Source organism: Ciconia boyciana, chromosome 19 (genome assembly GCF_034638445.1).
Source record: "Ciconia boyciana chromosome 19, ASM3463844v1, whole genome shotgun sequence".
Lineage (NCBI taxonomy): Eukaryota > Metazoa > Chordata > Aves > Ciconiiformes > Ciconiidae > Ciconia > Ciconia boyciana.
The window spans coordinates 9,776,832-9,794,664 of record NC_132952.1 but is presented as its reverse complement, the minus strand read 5'-3'; the positions used below and the strand labels follow the sequence as shown (position 1 = coordinate 9,794,664).

General features: G+C 41.5%; 1 protein-coding gene across 26 annotated transcripts in view; it reads right to left on the bottom strand.

The window, feature by feature from the left end:
- The window catches only part of SLC45A1 (solute carrier family 45 member 1), a 78,049-nt gene that overhangs the window by 27,084 nt on the left and 33,132 nt on the right, over positions 1-17,833 (bottom strand). For 12 of the 26 annotated variants that reach the window (XM_072883634.1, XM_072883651.1, XM_072883639.1 and 9 more), the window contains one exon: positions 6,781-6,842. In XM_072883634.1, coding sequence (XP_072739735.1) covers positions 6,781-6,809 — 29 coding nt within the window. In that variant the 5' untranslated portion in view covers positions 6,810-6,842. Of the gene's footprint in view, positions 1-5,893; positions 6,006-6,780; positions 6,843-17,833 lie in introns of those variants that run through there. The other 14 variants (XM_072883625.1, XM_072883621.1, XM_072883624.1 and 11 more) reach the window with 3 other exon arrangements.

The following is a 17,833-nucleotide window of genomic DNA, read 5'->3' as shown; positions in this document are numbered from 1 at the left end:
AGATGTTGGGGTGCGGTATGGCCACTCGGTGTAAACCGATACAGACAGGTGCTTTAATATTCCTGGATGGCCCCAAAGCCACTCTGACAGCCTTCCTTGCCTCTCGCATCCACTGAGGCAGAGAAAAGGGCAGAGATGAAGTAACAGAGAAAGGACACCCCTGTGCCACTCTCGGACCTTGGCAGTCTCTTTCAGGGCCTCTGTTTGCCTAGAACACCAAAGCAACCTTCAAAGCACCAGACTACAGCCATGAGCAGACTTCCACAGAGCACAGAAACAAGCAGGGGCTGTGCATCCTGATTTGACAAGTGTACATGGCTCAGCAAATTCTCCTGTGGGAACTAAATTTGAGACTAAATTTGAGAACGTTTGCTGGGTGATGAGTACAATTTACCTTTCCTTGGAGCATGGTAAAAGGGATAAGGGTTTTCAGCATCTTATCCTTACTTTGTTTCCCTCCTAAATGTCCATCTCCGACAGCGGTATTCCAGCACCCCGCCACGTCAGAAACAAACATTTATATGATATAAGTCATTTGCTAGCCTATCATCTCCCACTCCCCTTCTGTCACTAGCAACCAGGATTTCTGTCACTTTCAAGCATTAACCAGCATTGGTAACTACCATTTGCTCTGCATCATATGTACACAGGGGAACAATATGGACCTGTAGAGTGCTCCACACTTTCAATGCAGCATATGAATAGCATTTGAAGAAAACTGATTCATCGGTACAGTGGAAAGCAATGACTGTGGGACTAGCATGGAGGCCTTTGGAGATCTTTCAGTGAGATCAACCTCCTACTAAAACAACAGGAAGGCAGCCATACTAGATCAGATAGCAATCCTGTTTCCACAGGGGCTATTAGTGGACACTTTGTTGCTGCTATTCACAACCCTGCTTTTTGCTTCTACTGGTCTAAATAGACTATTCACCTTGGTATTCAATTTGTTGAGTGTTTTCAGGTAAGTCAAAGGGATGCAAGCATCTCCTTTCTTCTGATTTCTTACCCTTTAGTTAAAGGCCCTTTCCCTGTTTGGCAACCGATTCTCAAGACATTTTCTACTCTCCCCCATCAGCAGTAAAGCAACTCCTCTGACTAGACTCCAGCCTGCAACATGATGTTTGCAGTCTGGAGTTGCTCTGGGGTTAGCGTGCATTTTCTTGGGAGAGAGGAGGGAAAAAAAAGGAGAGGAGAGGAACAGAACATTCTGTCAAATAAACATTTGCTAATGCTCTTGAGCAAGAGAAATGGAACAGGTAGCAAACAGTAACCCAGATTAACTATCTGCTAGGGCAAATATACAGCACGCAAAGGTTCCCTGTACACTGTTTGGATGGCATTTCTGTGTTGAGCCTGATACACTGATATATTAATTGATCTCTCCAACAAGAGCCATGACCTTTGGATACAAAATTGGAGGTCAGGCCTCAAAGTAATCTAATTAGTCTTCTGCCTGGTAGAATAAAAACAGGCTTGCTGTTAGTTTGACTTGTCTACTTGGGTTTTTTTTCCCTCTCCCATGAGGAATAAGTGATTTCTGCAGGTATACAGTTACTTAGTTTCTCAGTAATATTATCAACTCTTTGGGTGTAGGACTAGCAGAGCTTGCCAAGAATCCATGGGTTTGATCCTATATGAAAGTTTAGTGCAGCTTCTAGGTCAGCTTTATGTCTGAAGACCGAACACACAGGAATCAGTAAATGAGTAACTGGTTCCCCTGTTCTAAGGCTCAGCCACACAGAGGCGTTCCCCAGGAAGGGGTCTGATCGCAGCCCTGGAATACCTTAACCAGCAGGCAGTATTTTTCCCTTCTAGGCCTGGTACAGATGAAAATTACACTGGAGCCTGAGTCTAGCTCTGGGGGCCACAACTGAAAGATAGCATTGAAAAACTCGGGGTGAAGAATGGCAGAAATGATTGATGAGCTGGAAAACATTTTGCAATAATCTAATTAAAGAATTCTATCTGTTGAATTCCTGAATAAGACACAGAGCAAGGGCTTCTAAAGCAACTGGTCCAACCAAGGGCTGAAAATTAAAGCTAAACAAATTCAAATTACAAGTAAAATACATGTTTTTCAGAGTTAGAAGAGATCAACCATTGCAATAAGCTACTGAGGGAAGCAGTAGACATGCATGCTTCTGTGGAATACATGCATTAGTCAAACAGAGATCACTGGTAGAAGAGAGAATATGGGTGGAAGATGCTTTTGCTAAATGAGAGCTCAGTCCACGAGACTAATGGTCCTTTGCAGCCGTAAGGAAGAGAGTTTTGCACCTCTCTAACCAATCTCTTCTGAAAGACAGTAGGGACAGAGCTAGATCACATCCACTTCACACTAAGCCAATTTACCATCTCTTGCAAAGTCAAAAAAACCTCCTTCTGAGGTCTTATGGTCAGAGAGAAGAACATGATAACCTCAAACCACTTTCTTCAAACAGACCATATTCTCCTGGCTCTCCTTTTCACACTGGCCAAGATGCTGGACAACCTTCCCATGCCCAAGTGACAAATGCTTCCAGCCTCCCCACCCCCCCCACCCCCTTTTTTTTTTTTTTTAAATTAAAAATCCAAGTGCACTAGGAGACTTGCTTATGTGATCAGGCTACATGGAGACAATAAAATGGGAGAACTTTTTGATCAAAAATAAAGTGGACATCCCAAGATACTGGAATATGGGCTCCTTTAAATTTCAAGTGTCAAATAACTGTCTTCACCATGTGATACAGAGATTTCGCAGCTGAAGAACAGGCATAAAGGACAGAGGTGAGAATTAATATTTGAGATTTATAAAACATAAAGTAGATTTTTGTCACTATCTTTTGTTTCTGAGCAAGTTGGATAGGAGAAAAACAGGTTTGATACAAGTGTCTTCCTGCAGATTAACTTGTTACCTTGCTTTGCACAGCTTCTCAAGCCACCCACTTGCCTAAGGAGAAATGTTGCCACTGAATCTAGTCCATGAACCTCAGATAGGCCCTGCCCTTTACTTTCCATGGATAATAGTAACAATAACACCTCGACACACAGCTTGCAGATACAGGAGCACGTAGTCTTATTATGATATTAGTGCTGGGAACTTCGTGCACACTATACATTCTCCCCGACAGAAGACATGACCAGGGCTAGTCTCTCCCTCAGCTTTGGAACATACTGGACCATACTGAGTCTGGACATCCCCTCAGAATTACCTTCCCCTGAGAATTTCAATAGGGCAGAAACATGTAGATTCTTTTAAGACTTTCTGTACTGTCAATAAAAGGGAAGGAAACAACCTATTTTAACTGGCAGAGTCAATGTTCATGACCTTTTGCAATGTCCTCTTTAATTTAAAATCAAACCTTTCTATGAAGCCAAAAGAGACTGACTCTCTCTCCTCTATTCTAATATGGTCTGAGATTATGTGATCAGACCAACACACAGAACTCCTGCCATGGGAACAAAGCAGATCTATCCAGCAGCAGCATTTTCTCGATTACACCCTGGTCTAACCTCACTGCAGAAGTTTGTCCCGGTGAGCATGTCGCACCCTTTTCAGTCCTCCATTCTAGGGTTTCAGGTTTCCCTGTGTTTTCTGTTGCAACAGCATTTCTAATGCCCTGTCCTCTACCTATTTAATAACGACAGCATTGCCGTGGACAGGTGTGGTTTTTTACCATTACCAATCTTGCAGCTAAAACAACTACCCATGTAGTAGTATTTCTGTACAGGAAGAGGGAGCTAGAATTCTGACGTGCTTTTATTACACATATCATTCCCAGAATTGGAATGAGCCGAGTTGGACAGCTGGCAAACGCCACATCTCTACGATGTTCTCAGAAAACACATGCATCTCAGATTGCCTCTGCTTGTTGTACGAAATGGGTCTTCGGCCAGGTCATCATCATCTTTGTTATTCTTCACCAAAATGGAATTTGCTTCCCTTTGCAATTCTGCATAAACCCACCAGCACTTGGACACTGCCTAGCTTTGTGCACTCCTTCATGGATACTTAGAGGTGAAATGCACCCGACTGGAAAGAAAGGTTTTTTCATGTGTTTGTTAGCTCAGCCACAGCTACAAACTCCTGGCAGGAGACTTTCAAGAAAGAAGGAGTTGGGAAGGGAAGTTCTATGAAATGGACTGTCCACATTCACAGTTTATCCTCAGAAACCCCAACTGTCACCTTCTTCTATGGTCAGCTGACAGAAGTCATGAACCCCATGTCAGCTAAAGCGTAGGTCAGAACAGCTGCTTACCTCTTTGTTTTGCACAGAGCGTGCACCTATGTAGCAACACACACATTACATAATAGTAAGTCAAACTAAAAGGAGTCAGATTGCTAAATCCATCCACTGTGTGGATGAGATTTTTACTTCCATCACCTGATAATTTAATTGCTCAATTAGCTCCGCCTGAATGCCTTGGCTGTGGTAGAGGAACATTCCCTTGCAGGTCACAGTAAATCAGAAGACAGGAGGCAAGCAAGCAATGCAAAGGTAAATGATTCCTATACAGCAAACCAAGTGCATCGTCCAATTGTATTTTCTCTCCTGATCTGCTCCTTGCACCAGTGTTTTAGGGACAGAACAGGCACCAGACAAATAAAAGACCATAAAACTCTGGTCAAAAGCCAGTATCATAGGACGCCTCCCCTATGTGGTTTAATCCCAAAACTTTCTTAGCTGATTCAAACCTAGCTCGTACATTTCTTTTTGCATTTCTGAAATTCCACAATATGCCTAGTTTAGGTAACAGGGTAATCTGCTCATTGATGAGGACTTCAAAACATATGCTGCATCACTGAACATTATGCTATTACTGTCCTTTAGCCAAGAGGCAAGTGGAAAAGATGCCATTAAAGTGGCAATTATTGATCATCCTGGAGCAGAGTGGGGCTGACTGTGGGCCTGTGGATGTGACTCTTGTGCATCAATAGACCATAGCACAGAAGGTTTCGGTTGCAAGGAACATGGCCTGTAGGTAGGTACAACTTGATGGACTTTGTAACTAGTTTTTTAGACTTAATGAGAAAGTAATTACTTCTGCTGCAGAAGCAACTCTTCAGTATACTGCAGGCACCCAGATCACAAGCAACTAATTGTATCGTAGCATTCAAAGAAATCAAAGAACTTGTGGTTACCAGAGAAATCTGTATTTGTAACAGATTGGCTACTGTGTAGGAAGGGCCTGGCTCTGAATAAATGCATTGGACACACAATTCCATTCCGAACAGTTCTTGCCCTGCACTTTACACTGGAGTGCCTGCTTCTGCCCACCCATAAATTTACCACCACTGATCCAATCCATGACCAGAAAATCTGACTCACTCATCCCTTCCTCTGGATAGGGACTGGCACTTGCCCTCTTTCCCTCATGGCTTGAAAGAGACTTAAAGCATTTTCTGGATAGTGGCTTTCCCAGGCTCCTATTTCTGGATCACACTGATTCCCAGGCTACCATGCAAGCAAAAGTACCAAATGGACAGATACTCAGAGTTTGGCCAAAGTAAGTGGCATTCACTGTGCTGCCTTTGGGGACTAATTTTAAACAATACTAGTAAATACACTTTCTCCGTGTGTTTTTTAAGGCATTATTCCTTCCGAGGTAAATCATTACTGTATGCCCTGCTGTGAAAGATGACCCTAATGTGCACATCATTTATCTTTGTATTGTCTTGGTCTAATTTAGTCCTTTTCCTGTCTCTCTCCCACCTGTATTTCTGTAACACCAGTTTTACTAACCATCTTCACTGGAGACAGGAAATAAATTGTCATTCATGAAACCAGCATGAACAAAGATCAGGAAAACATGTCAGAATAAATAAAAATTCTTCAGGTACAGAACCTTAAGAAAATCAAGGGGCCAAGAGGTGAGCAGGGGGGGCATTATTGCAGCAAACTACACATACCTTAATCATGCCCTCTTTCATCTGGTGGGTCGCACCAGAACACAAAATGAAGCTACAGCAGTCAAGTTCATAGCAGTCTCCTGCTGCTGCCCATGTCAAAACCTGAGTGCTCCTGTACAATTAATGAAATCGTGTTGTTTTATTTATTTTATTTATTATTTATAAGTTAGACAGGGGGCAAAAATTTCTATTAAAAAAATTTGAAATTGCTTAGGGAGTTAGGAGAGTGTCTATCACTGGAGACTTTTAAGATCATCTGCCAGGATGCTTGAGAGCAGGTTAGGGTGATTAGATCCTGCCTTGGGCCAAGGAGGTGAAATAGAGGAACTCTGTGACCTTGCAAGGTCTTTTCTAGCTTTTCCTGGAACCATTCAATGAAAACGGCCTGGAAAAGCAGCAAACTAAAAACTGGTAAAAGAGACACTTCTGGTCTCTGTTCAGCTGTGGAAGGAAAAAAAAGCCAAAAGAGGCTTGAAAAGTCTACATCTACCAAAGTGACGAAAGATAAAAGAGTTTACAATTGAAGTCAAAGACAGTGAGTGCTAAAGGGAAAAATATCCTCTGCTACATGATCCCTATTTAAGGTCTTCTCATGAACACCATCATTAAATTCCTACCCATATTATCATTTTAAATAGCTCCTTCAAAACTCAATTTGTGAACTTCCCCCAGTAGTGCTCCTTGCGATGATCATGAGAGTTCACATTAAGTCATTCCGCAATGCGCCTTTCCTAAATTCCCCCCTGAAGCCACTTATAAAACAGGTAGAGGTGAAACAGAATTTACTCAGCGATTACTGCCCCCCTTTTGCTTTTATTTAGGATGCAATGTCTCCTGAATTCTTGGTCATTAGAAATCATCAGCCTGTTGATTCTGCAAGTACTCACCGTGCTAGAAAATCCTGTTTCTGCCTCATGCCATGCAAAGTCTGACTGGATGTTACTTTCACCTGAAAAACAAGAAACAAAGTAGGTTTGTAGCCAAACCTTGGGCTGCCAACTATACCTGTGACAGGAAAAAGATGCATCTCTAGCAATCAGAAATTATATTTAAAATACATCTTTTCTTGGTCAGATCCTATAAATCAGGGCAGTTCAAAAGAGGTGAATTTAATTAGAAAACACTTGTCCCAAATGTGGTATTGACAATCTTGGAAATTCAAGATTAATGGAAGCCAGAAAGGAGCTAAAATAGTAGCAACTATACATAACCAGCTTGGGAAACAGGTAACGGAAGTAAAAGACAGTCAGGAAGCTGGGGGGGGAGGGGAAGCCAGGGGGAACCAAACAAATACCTGCCAGCAGATAAAGACAATCAGAAGTTTTTAAATATGTTAGGATAAAAACAAATATAACCATTGATAAAAACATCTGTAATAATCAGATTGCCCATTACTACATTCATAGGGTAAAAATCTGTCAACAGTAATACAGAAAAGGTAGATATTTCTCGTAGCTATTTCTGCTCTGGACTGCAAGACAATGCATATCATATCATAGCTTAAAACCTACAACTCAGACTGATATTTAAGTAGTACCAAAGGTGAGATATTAGTGAATCAGCACCCCACGAGATGTCTGAAGATCTGATTGCTGACACTGAGTTTCTGCAAGTCATTGAAAAATAAGTCAGCTCCATAGGTCAGCGAGAAAGCTAATCTCTAGAAGTATAAACAGGACAATCCAGGACTAAGAGCTCAACAGCAGTCCAAATGCAGGAGAAGGAACTCCCTTTGTGCGGAAGGAGGGAGAGCGTTCCAAAAGCAATCAGCTGCCACCTAGGCACTACCTGGCAGACCACCCATCACACTCTTGCCAAACTGCTCAGCTTCCCAAGGAAGCCGCAGGCACCAACATTTTCACCAAAGGCCTTAATAAGAAATGCTCGGGGTTCTGCATTCAGTCAAAGATGCTCCACAGCCACCAACCGATCAGAGCACCTACATCAAAGGTGGCAGTTTTGTTCATGATGAACACTGAGCTGGAAGGATGCTGGGCTGTAAAACAAAGTTCAGTACCAGTGCAGTAGGGTACTGGGACAAAATTCTCTCTCAAGTATTTGGAGACAATAGCCAGGAAATAGCTAAAACACCTCTAAGTCTGCACCACGGAAAACTGTTTACTAAAAAGTAGGAATACTTTTAAGAAGTCTTGCAAGAAGGAGAGATGAAGAGACAAAAACCTGTGACTTATGGCCTCCGACTAGAACTTCTCTGCTAGTAAATAACATGCTGTGACATCAACAGTGACAGAACTCCAAGTAAAAGCAATTTTAATTTAAAAACATTTGGATTAAGGAAACACAATTGTAGCTTAATGTATTTGGGACACAATCAGAAAGCCGCATTTAAGATGGTAAATGTGCCTTTTTACCCCACCTAACCTACAGAAAAATCTGCAGAACATTTCAGTATAAAGATAGAACATTCTGGAAGAACTTGATTATTGTTACTTTACATATGAAAAGTGCTTCTATTCCATTCTTTGAGATTTTATCATGCAAATCACACAGATGTGGGTGACCCGAACATTCCAAAAGGCTTAACACAACTTTTACCGTGTTTGCTTAGGCAAATATTCTGATACCTGTCACCAGTTCAAACTTAATCTTGTCCCAGGGTTAGAAAACAGGTCATGGTACGTTATGTTTGCCATTTTGTTGTGAAACTTCAGTGCATTTTCATACCAAGGACACATGAAACAATTTCTAGGCCAGCTGACTTCACTGGTACCACAGTTTCCTCTCGACTGCTACAGGATTCCCACATATTTGTGCACTGAAGAATAATTTGGTCCTTTAATTGTTTATAGTACCTAGGAATGATTTCTCTGACTGAGCCTGAAAGAAGTGCCAAGTTTTAATTTCACCATTTCATGCAAACCTGAACTGGAGCTTGGTAGAAAGCCCCACGGTTCTGGCGTTTGAGATCTCATAGCATTTTAGGTTTTCTTTTGTGTTGCAAGCTCATCAGATTTCAAGCGCATTTCCATGTTTATAAAGCAGTTGCACTGACCCAACACAAATGAATAGGTGGAAAGCCACTGGAAACCGAAGCACCACCAGTTACCTGCAACTGAATACCATTTCTCAGAGAGACAATACAAGACGCTGATGAAATGCAGATATTCACTTTTGGAACCCTGTGCTGGCTGGCGAGTTATAAGCTTTCACTTCAGGCTGCAGCCATCCACCAGCTGACCTGCTGCTGGCTACGAGTGATTCAAGCACAAATGGGGCTGACGCCCCTGCCCTCCCGGTTCTACAGCTTGTGACTCACGCTCGCACCCCCTGCTCCCGGGCAGGCACCCCAGGGCCTCCCCTTGGAGCTCCGATACGTGCTGCTCCACAGTACCTCTCCTTGCATTCAAAGCAACCCCATGCCCAGAGTGCCTCGGGAAATCTCAGTTTCAGCAATAACAAAGAAGAGTGAGGAAGCGTTAGTGAAAATATCTTCTACTTTGGATCCGGAGGAGTGGAGTGCATCTGCTGACTAACAGCGGGGATGGGATGGGAAGAGAAGGCAGCTGGCATCTCTGTGAGGGAGGAGACACGTTCCTGAGTGATGCTGCGGGCAGTACAGGAAAAGCTGTCATCTTCAGAAGCACATTGCCTGTCAGGGATCCGACACCCACTGCTTCCACAGCACCAAACGCTCCTTTCCCTCCTGGCTAAAATGCATGTTAAATATGATGAGCCTGCAACACTAAAGAGGAGTTAAACTACAGCTAGAGCTCTCCACTTGGCTAAAAGCGTTAAATACAAATGGAAAAACTTCACAAGTATTTGTGAAGCCCTGAAAAGGAAAACCCAGGATACGCAAGTCCATTTGTAATAAAGTGACCTTCTGTGAAAAATAAATGCAAATGGACCTGATGCTCCCCTTCCTGAGACCCCCACACACTGCCCAGAAAGCAGAAAGCGGTTTTTGTGAAACACCACCAGGATTCACACGCCACCAGGTACCAGCGTTCACAGGCTCACTGGTACCTCAGCCCTCTGCTAACAGAGGAGGAGAGCGGAAGTGCAGCCTCCCAGAAAAAGGCATGCTCAGGGACGGGATGGGACACAGCACTTCTGACACTTTCTGATTGAATTTCCTGAAGAAAACTTTTACATGGTGAAGATTCGTGGATCTCTTCAGGCTTTCTGGGGTCAAAGGCATGCAAATTCCCAGGAGCAGAATCTCCTAATGCTATCAACAACCACAAAAAAGGTTCCGTTTTTTTTTCGATTCTCTTCCTTGCACATGACCAGCCAAGACTACTCCAAGTTATCTACCTGCTTATGACCGAAATTTCTTGTCAGCTGCTAGTCAAGTGCTCCACAAGTCTCCAAACACCATATACCCTTCACCTTGTGCCTCTACTACATGCATCCTCACCACAAAGCAGCAATTCATAGTCTGCCCATACAGATCATGGCCTAGACAGCTGCTGATCAGGATGCGAAGGTATCAGCCACATCCTGAAAATGGACAGGGCCACAAGGTAGGACAGACAGAATGGCACTGACAGACCTGTGAGTCAGAACACAAGGGAGAAATGAAAGGTGTTGTCGACAGCATGAGGAGCCTGGAGATAACAGGGAGCCTAATTGCTAGGCACATACAGAATGGTGTGTATGGTAAGGTAAAACCCCTCCACAGCAGCTGCCCTAACATTCTCTCAGGACACATTCCCGAGCACAGAGTCTCACTGTGGTGTATTTGTTCCACTGCCAGGACCAGTGTGAACAGCTTTTTAAGACCGCCATACAGGAAGGAGGTTTCGGGGAGTCTTTTGTGATTATTATGTGATTATTTTGTGATTATGTTAGAACAGACTGGACCTTTGACTCTCTGTTAACTTTTTGAGTCAACTCCATGGGTCACCAGCCAGAAAACCCAACATGAAATGCAATCTGGTATTTTGTTAATAATATACTCTGTGTTTGTTCATGCTCTTTAATCACATGGTTTTTTGCTCTGTGGAACATCCTGTCTCTCTGGCCTAAACCAGTTTGGAGGTAAAGATGCTTTGGACTGAATCCAGACTACACATGTATACTTTTGTCTTGGTCTGGAAACCCTATGTCAATTTAAAACCAATCGGTAGAGTTTGTATTACTGTATTTTCCTGAAGAATAAAAGGAACCTGCTTGTAAGACATATGAACAGATAGCCCTGTGCCCCCCCTCCAAGAGGAAACCCTTCACCTCTTCAAAAACAGGAAAAAACTGAAGGGGAAAGGTCAGCAGACTGATACATTTGTTAAGACTAACTGCTCATAAGAAGCTATTCATCTATTGCTACTGCTATGTTTCTTCTACATCAGCAAATGTGGTAACTTTATTTTTCTGTATTTTCATGCTAAGGTTGTAGCATTAATGTTTCATACTAAAGTGCTGGGTTTTTCTGGTTTTGTGCAGAAGGTTTTGGTTTTTTGGGCATGTTAAACTAATCTCAAAAACTCGTATTGTGTTTCTACTTCCAAGTATTAGGAAACCACCAAATACGGCTCCAAATCACTGACTCTGTTATAAGCAGAACATATTATAATTAAACTTACCACTAAACTGCTAACACTACAGATTCATGGGTAACTTTCACAAAAATTCTGGGTTCTACCACTGCTGCTTCCTGAACCATGCATAACCTGGAGAGTATGCACGATGCCCACTGGAGAAGGGAATATTCCAACAGCAGCAAATCCTCTTTCAAGCCCCATCTAGCTGATTCATGCTTTCACAAGTTGGATAGCAGGTTTTTATTATGTCACTTTGATTTCTACCATGTCACTCAAAGTTTACAGAGCGCCTCAATGCTTCTCCCTATGCCCCAGTTGTGTAATACCCAACGGATAAATTATTGAAACTGTGTCAGCATACTCGGGGGGGGAAACACCAACGAAACCAAAAAAACCAACACAACAACAAAAAAACCCTCAAGATTTCCGGATCCCAAAAATAAGAATAAACTGCTTAATTAAAAAACTATACTAACGTGAAGTTATATTTTATAATAAGAGCCAGTAAATAACTGGACAAATGCCATTTCAAACCAAATGCACATACTCTTTGTAACAAACAAACACTGTAGCGTAAAGGAACCAGGACTGACTGTCATGAATTTACAATAAAACATTTTACAGGGACAGTTTAATTAATCTGAAGAGACCTATTCTGAAACTAAGCAGATAATCAATAATTAGCAAAATTACTGCAGAATGACTTATCCATTCCAAGACTAAGTGCTGTCATTTGGAATGTTTAGCCATGTTTCCCACATACAAGCAAGCATTTGGTTCCTGTTTTACAGGCAATGCTCAGGTTAGTCTTCACTGTGGAAAAGGTACAAAAGTGTCCTTACTATTAACTCTCATGTTGGACATTAGCCATAAAATGACATAGCTACTTATTGCTGGAGATCCACTATTAAACGGGATTTGTGGTTTTAATCTTTCATCATAAAATAGATTAAATTTGCACCTTTGTAGAAGCCTGAGCACATAATCCTAATAAGAGACTATTTATCCTACAGAAAAATAATTAAATGTTTGATTACTGATTTTCTGAGCAACAAATTCTGGTTTTCTGGTCAGGGACACTATTTCTTATACATATTTTAAAAAGCTAATGCTAATTAACACACACAGTATATCCAGTAAGAATGCTGGCGCTTATATGCTGGGGCAATGAGAAGGGATCTGCTGACTGCAGTACAGCACTCCTAAGGACATTTGTGTCACCTAATACGGAAATAACATGGGTATTTTATATATCCCAAAATTTTGCATTTAGGATGAATACAAATGAAAAGGTACTATTTGGAGCCATTGGGATCACCGTGAACGAATGCCATTCTAATTGACACGACTAGATATGACTGAGACAAACTCTCGTTACCTGTGCGTGCGTGTATTTGCAAACTGAGCTCCTGAAGCACATTGACTACAAGGCATTTCTAACGCATGTAGTTTGCTGCAAAGAGGCATGTACTAGAACTGGATATTAAGATTGGGCATCTCTCCTGACCACCTAATTTTGTTCTGCTGATGCTGCACTTGTGTCAGTTTGATTTTGTAAACTGACTTCCACCTGGCCTGCCCTCACAGGAAAAGGGTGCTCTTTTGACCAATGAGGAAATACCGAATACATACTGCACAGCTTGTTATGCTGCCATTTTAGTAGAAAACAGAGTTTACTGACCTATCAAAGAAAGCAGCTCTGTGAGCAGCAGAAATAGTAGAACCCAGGTTTACATGGATTTTGCAGCTCTTGCCTGATTCAAAGTTCTCTGCTGTCCTCAACTCAGGCCAATAAAATTCTCTTCTGCTTCTTGTCACAACAGACTCCTGTGAAATAACACACCGGCTGCCACACTTGCGCAGGGAAACCAGCTGACAAAAAGCATGGAGAGACAAACTTGACAAGGCTAGACTCAGAGCATTCTTGCACAACAGCTCCCTATTTTCCAAAATCTATATGAAAATAATTATATCTAAGACTACATTTCTTCTCAATTTGCTAGAAATTGTCATAGATGGGATTGTACTCGTCCTCACCAAATGCTCAAACGCCCATCTAAAAAGCAATTTTGAGGAACAAGAAACACAAAATTCTGACATTCAAAATCTCTTGCTTTGTCATTAACCCTATTTCCCAAGTAATGCTCATAACACAGAAATTAAATAGAACTAAGTATTACACTTTAATTGCTAATATTTCAATTTATTTGAAAGCAAATATTAGGACATACAAAAATATTAAATAGGTGGTCTGAGAACTCAGGACTTTTTATTCAAAGGAATACTATTTATGAAGAAAAAAAGACATTTACCTCACACAACCTGAATTCTCATTTCTAGGAGAAATCTTCTCCCTGTTAACAAGAGAAAACAGAAACTAATGTCTCCCCCTTTCCCCCTTGGTATCCTATCATTTAATTTCATTAAAATTCAGGTAGCATTGACATCTCTGGACACCTTTGGAGGGTAAAAGACTAGTATAAAAGCCCACTCCCAAAAACTCAATGTTGCCCTTAAAGCCTAAGTTACAGTCACAGATCTGGCAGTCTGTGTCTCAGTTCTAAGTCTTTTTACAGCCTGTATGATAGATACCATCCATCCTAAGCCTATAGGCCTGCAGCTGCTGTGAAAATTTCATGACAGTAAAGCCATCTGAAGAAATAACAGCACAATACTCTTGTCCATAAGGTATATTTTAGGCTTGCATAAAACCTCCTGTAGCGTGTTTAAATTGCTATTCTTTTTTAGAACTGCAGGAGACAGAACAAGGAAATGGCTTTGTTAACACTTCCACAAAAAGCAGAGTAGAGATCCTTGGGGCAGCACAGAGCAGCTGTTTCTGGTGAGAAGCAGGATATACATATAGATGACTGAATTGCTGAAGACTGGGGAAAACGCAGGAGTAAAAATAAACGTTAAATTTCACAGGCTGAAAAACGTCTGGCCTTGTACATACCTTCTCTCCTCCCCAGGAGAAGAGGTGCAGGAGAGGACAGTCCCTGTCTTTCACTGCCTCCCCTCCTCTCCACAGTTCTGCCACCCAAACCCCCTTCCCCTGTCCCGATACCTGTCCCGATACCCGCCCTTTCCCTCCAGCAGCTCTGTACTTCTGCGAGGTTCTTGAGCAGCGCAAGACCTTTGTCTCTTGTCCTGCCTTAATGTTTTTAGATTCCAAAAGGTTTCTGCAACTTCACTTTAAAAGCAACACACACTTCAAACTTCTACAGAGCTAACTTTTGTAAGTAACAAAACTTGTCTGACAGGTGGATCTTGAAAGAGAAAATTCTTAGAATTTAAATCTGGAGAAGACCAATGTGATACTCTGCTGTGATCTGACACCACAGAGACCTGAAGTTTTACACAGTCCTTTCTGAAGGCAAAGAGTGAGTGTGAGCTGGCTAAAATCCTCCGGAAGAAGCCCAGACAGTGTTTACAAATTTCAAATGACAGAATAATCACCTCACAGTAAGAAGCACTAGTGACAAATCATCTTTTTTCAAATACTGTGCCTTTAATAATTTTTTAGAACTAGTGAATGAATACTTTTCTTCAAGGAAAGGCTTATAGGGTTTCTTGGTTGGTGGGGTTTTGTTTCCATATATATATATATATATATATATATGTATCTATATGTATGTATGTATGTATTTTCAATCTTTGATCCTGACAGTTTACATGTAGTTTTCCTGGAAAAGTTGGAGACAATCCAAAAGTTCAGCAGTAATGCTATGGTGTATCAAAAAAATACCTGGAGTCAGTCCTACAAAGCTCTTTAGAGAAGAGAAGCAGGAAAGTATTTAAAAAATACCAGCTTTAAAACTCTCCTACTTGAGATAGGTCTAAAAAAACCAATGCCAGTGTTTTGTTTCAAGTCTGAAAACTTAAGGCTGGATGAACTCCAGAAGGACTGAGTGAATTTAAACAGGCAGGAAGAATCATAAATTTTGCTTCTGGAAAAAAGAGCTGTGTTTTGCTTGCCAACAGGACAACAATAAACCTTCCCAAGAGGGAAGGAGCTGAACAATAGTTTTTAAGCCACCCATCTGCACAGTATTCCATGAAATTTTGAGAAGTTAAAATAATCTTTTGGAGATGAAAGACTAAAGCAGAGAGAGTGTAGCTCTGGAACAAGTAGGGAAAGAACATGTGAGCAAAAACACTGAACATGACTCGCGGTGCTGCACATACATAGAAGGGCCACACACAGATGGACAATCACACACAGCATTCAGGTAACCCCTAGCATGAGCAGCAAAGAGCCTATTTCCCCAAAGGCACAAAAGGACAAAACTTTTTCAGTATCTCCATGTGAGATGACTCCTCTCTTACATTCTAGCCCTGAAAGTCAATTCACTTCCCCCCCTCCCCTGACTTTGGAATCATTTTCTGTTTAGAGGTAGTTACCCAAAAATAGAACAATCCAGGCACAGAAGCCTCCAAGGTGTAGTATCAGGAACAAGCCTTGGAAAGCTCTGGAAAAAATCACTGCAGCTACAGTGACAAAATAAAATGGAAGCAGAAAGCGAGGCAAATACGCACGGTGAAATTTGTTGCATGACAATACTTAAAAGAGCAAGATACTGTTCTGTTTCATTGCTTCTGCTAGACAGTTAGCTTCTCCATTATTTCAAGTGTGGTAAAAACAAGAGGGCACAGCAGCTCATTTGCATAAACTTAAAAAAGTTTTAAGTTACTAGAATGGAAGAAGCATCAATCAGCATCTGGCATTCATTGGCAATACCAACTCCCCCCATAATTCTTCATCCACACAAGCAAAGGCAAGATAGGATTTCCATGCCCAGCTCTGATCAAAATTCTACTTCAGGAATTAATCAGCTTGCTACAAAGAAGAAAAACACGCAGGAGTGGCTTTGTCCTGTCTGTGCTTCCAGCAAAGCCAGCCTTGGGCTGTAACATTCACTGCTAGGAGTCGGACTGCTCAAACAGTTCAGCTCTTTAGACTCCTTTTCTCTTTAAACAACACAGTGGTACATTTTAAGCCACAGAGCAGAAGTAATAGGTATTATGATTTGTATGCACTATGATATTTTTGCACAGTCCACTTTTAATATACCTATCAAAACCCCTTTGAGTTACAATCCAACAAGTCCATCTAAAAGATTCACTAGCAGGCAGTAATAAAAAATTAGGAGAGCTCGGCACAGCAGCGATCATGGTGGCAAGTGTGAGAAAGCAACGAACCTTGAAGAAAATGAATTTCAATGAGAGCTTAGTAATTTAAGACTCCTGTCTGAACTACAGCTCTTGAAGTTCATCCTCATTCAGATGGAGCCTCACAAAACAGAAGACACGAGAACTTTGGCAGGTCTGAGTCACGAGAATTTGAAGAGATCTGTATGACATCTCCTAGGCAGCTTATAGGTGCCCACCTGACAAAGAACTGATGTACAATGATGTTATGAACACGAAGGTACAACAATTTAATGAACACTGGACTGAGAATACATCATTGAATAGTGGGTTATAAAAAAAATTCTTGTGTGACTAACGGGAACTCATTTACATTGGGTGGTGCTGGAAGAATAAACAGAGGAGCAATGTGTTTGAAAAACTGGGGAAGAGTCAGTTTTAAATCCCTTAATTTTTCTCACGGAGAAGTGGCAAGCTTGCCTTGCCAGGCTAGGGACTTGGCAGACATGACTAGGCAGGACTAGGCAGACTAGGGACATGACATTTAAAAGTCCCCCTGGAAAACAGCTTGGGAAATACATGCTTGTGAAAACCATCTAGGACACGGTCTCAGAGAAAAAGCAAGTGGATCCAGGAAAGGAGCCCAAAACAGTTAACGAAGACTTTCCATTCACAAAATGGCAGGGCTCAGTGGTCAGCTGTGTATATGCCACCTATTTTGTCGATTTTTTGACATTTTCCCTGAAATATTCTAATTCTGCATACATGACAGAAGTCATGAATTTCAACAATCACCCAAAGCACAGGCTGTCTGTAGCTAGAGCTCAATGGGAGAGGTGGCATAATATGCAGACATCATTGGTCCCCAACTCCCTTAACTTTTTAAGATAAGGATTGTCTGTACAGACCCATTTCACTAAGAAATGTTATTGCAAAGATACATTAGCAGAAACATCTGCAGAGAGACTACCAGTATACTAATTAGATACGCGCACAAAATGAATTGAGAAGTAAAGCAAGCAGAAAACCTGCAGATAATACTAAAGTGCCCCTCACCTATATGAACACCACTTCATATACCTTTTTTCCACTTGATATGAAAACAATAATAAAAGCAAACTAAAATACTCCACAAGACAACTCTCTGACTGAATAGACTGAGAATATACAGGTGCTGTAGAGAGGAGTAGGCTCTCTGGGGACCAAGGGATGGATACAAGCCAGATCTTCATGCAGCTGATACACTGCTTTTTTTGCAGAAGACCAACATTCTTTGAAAGCAACA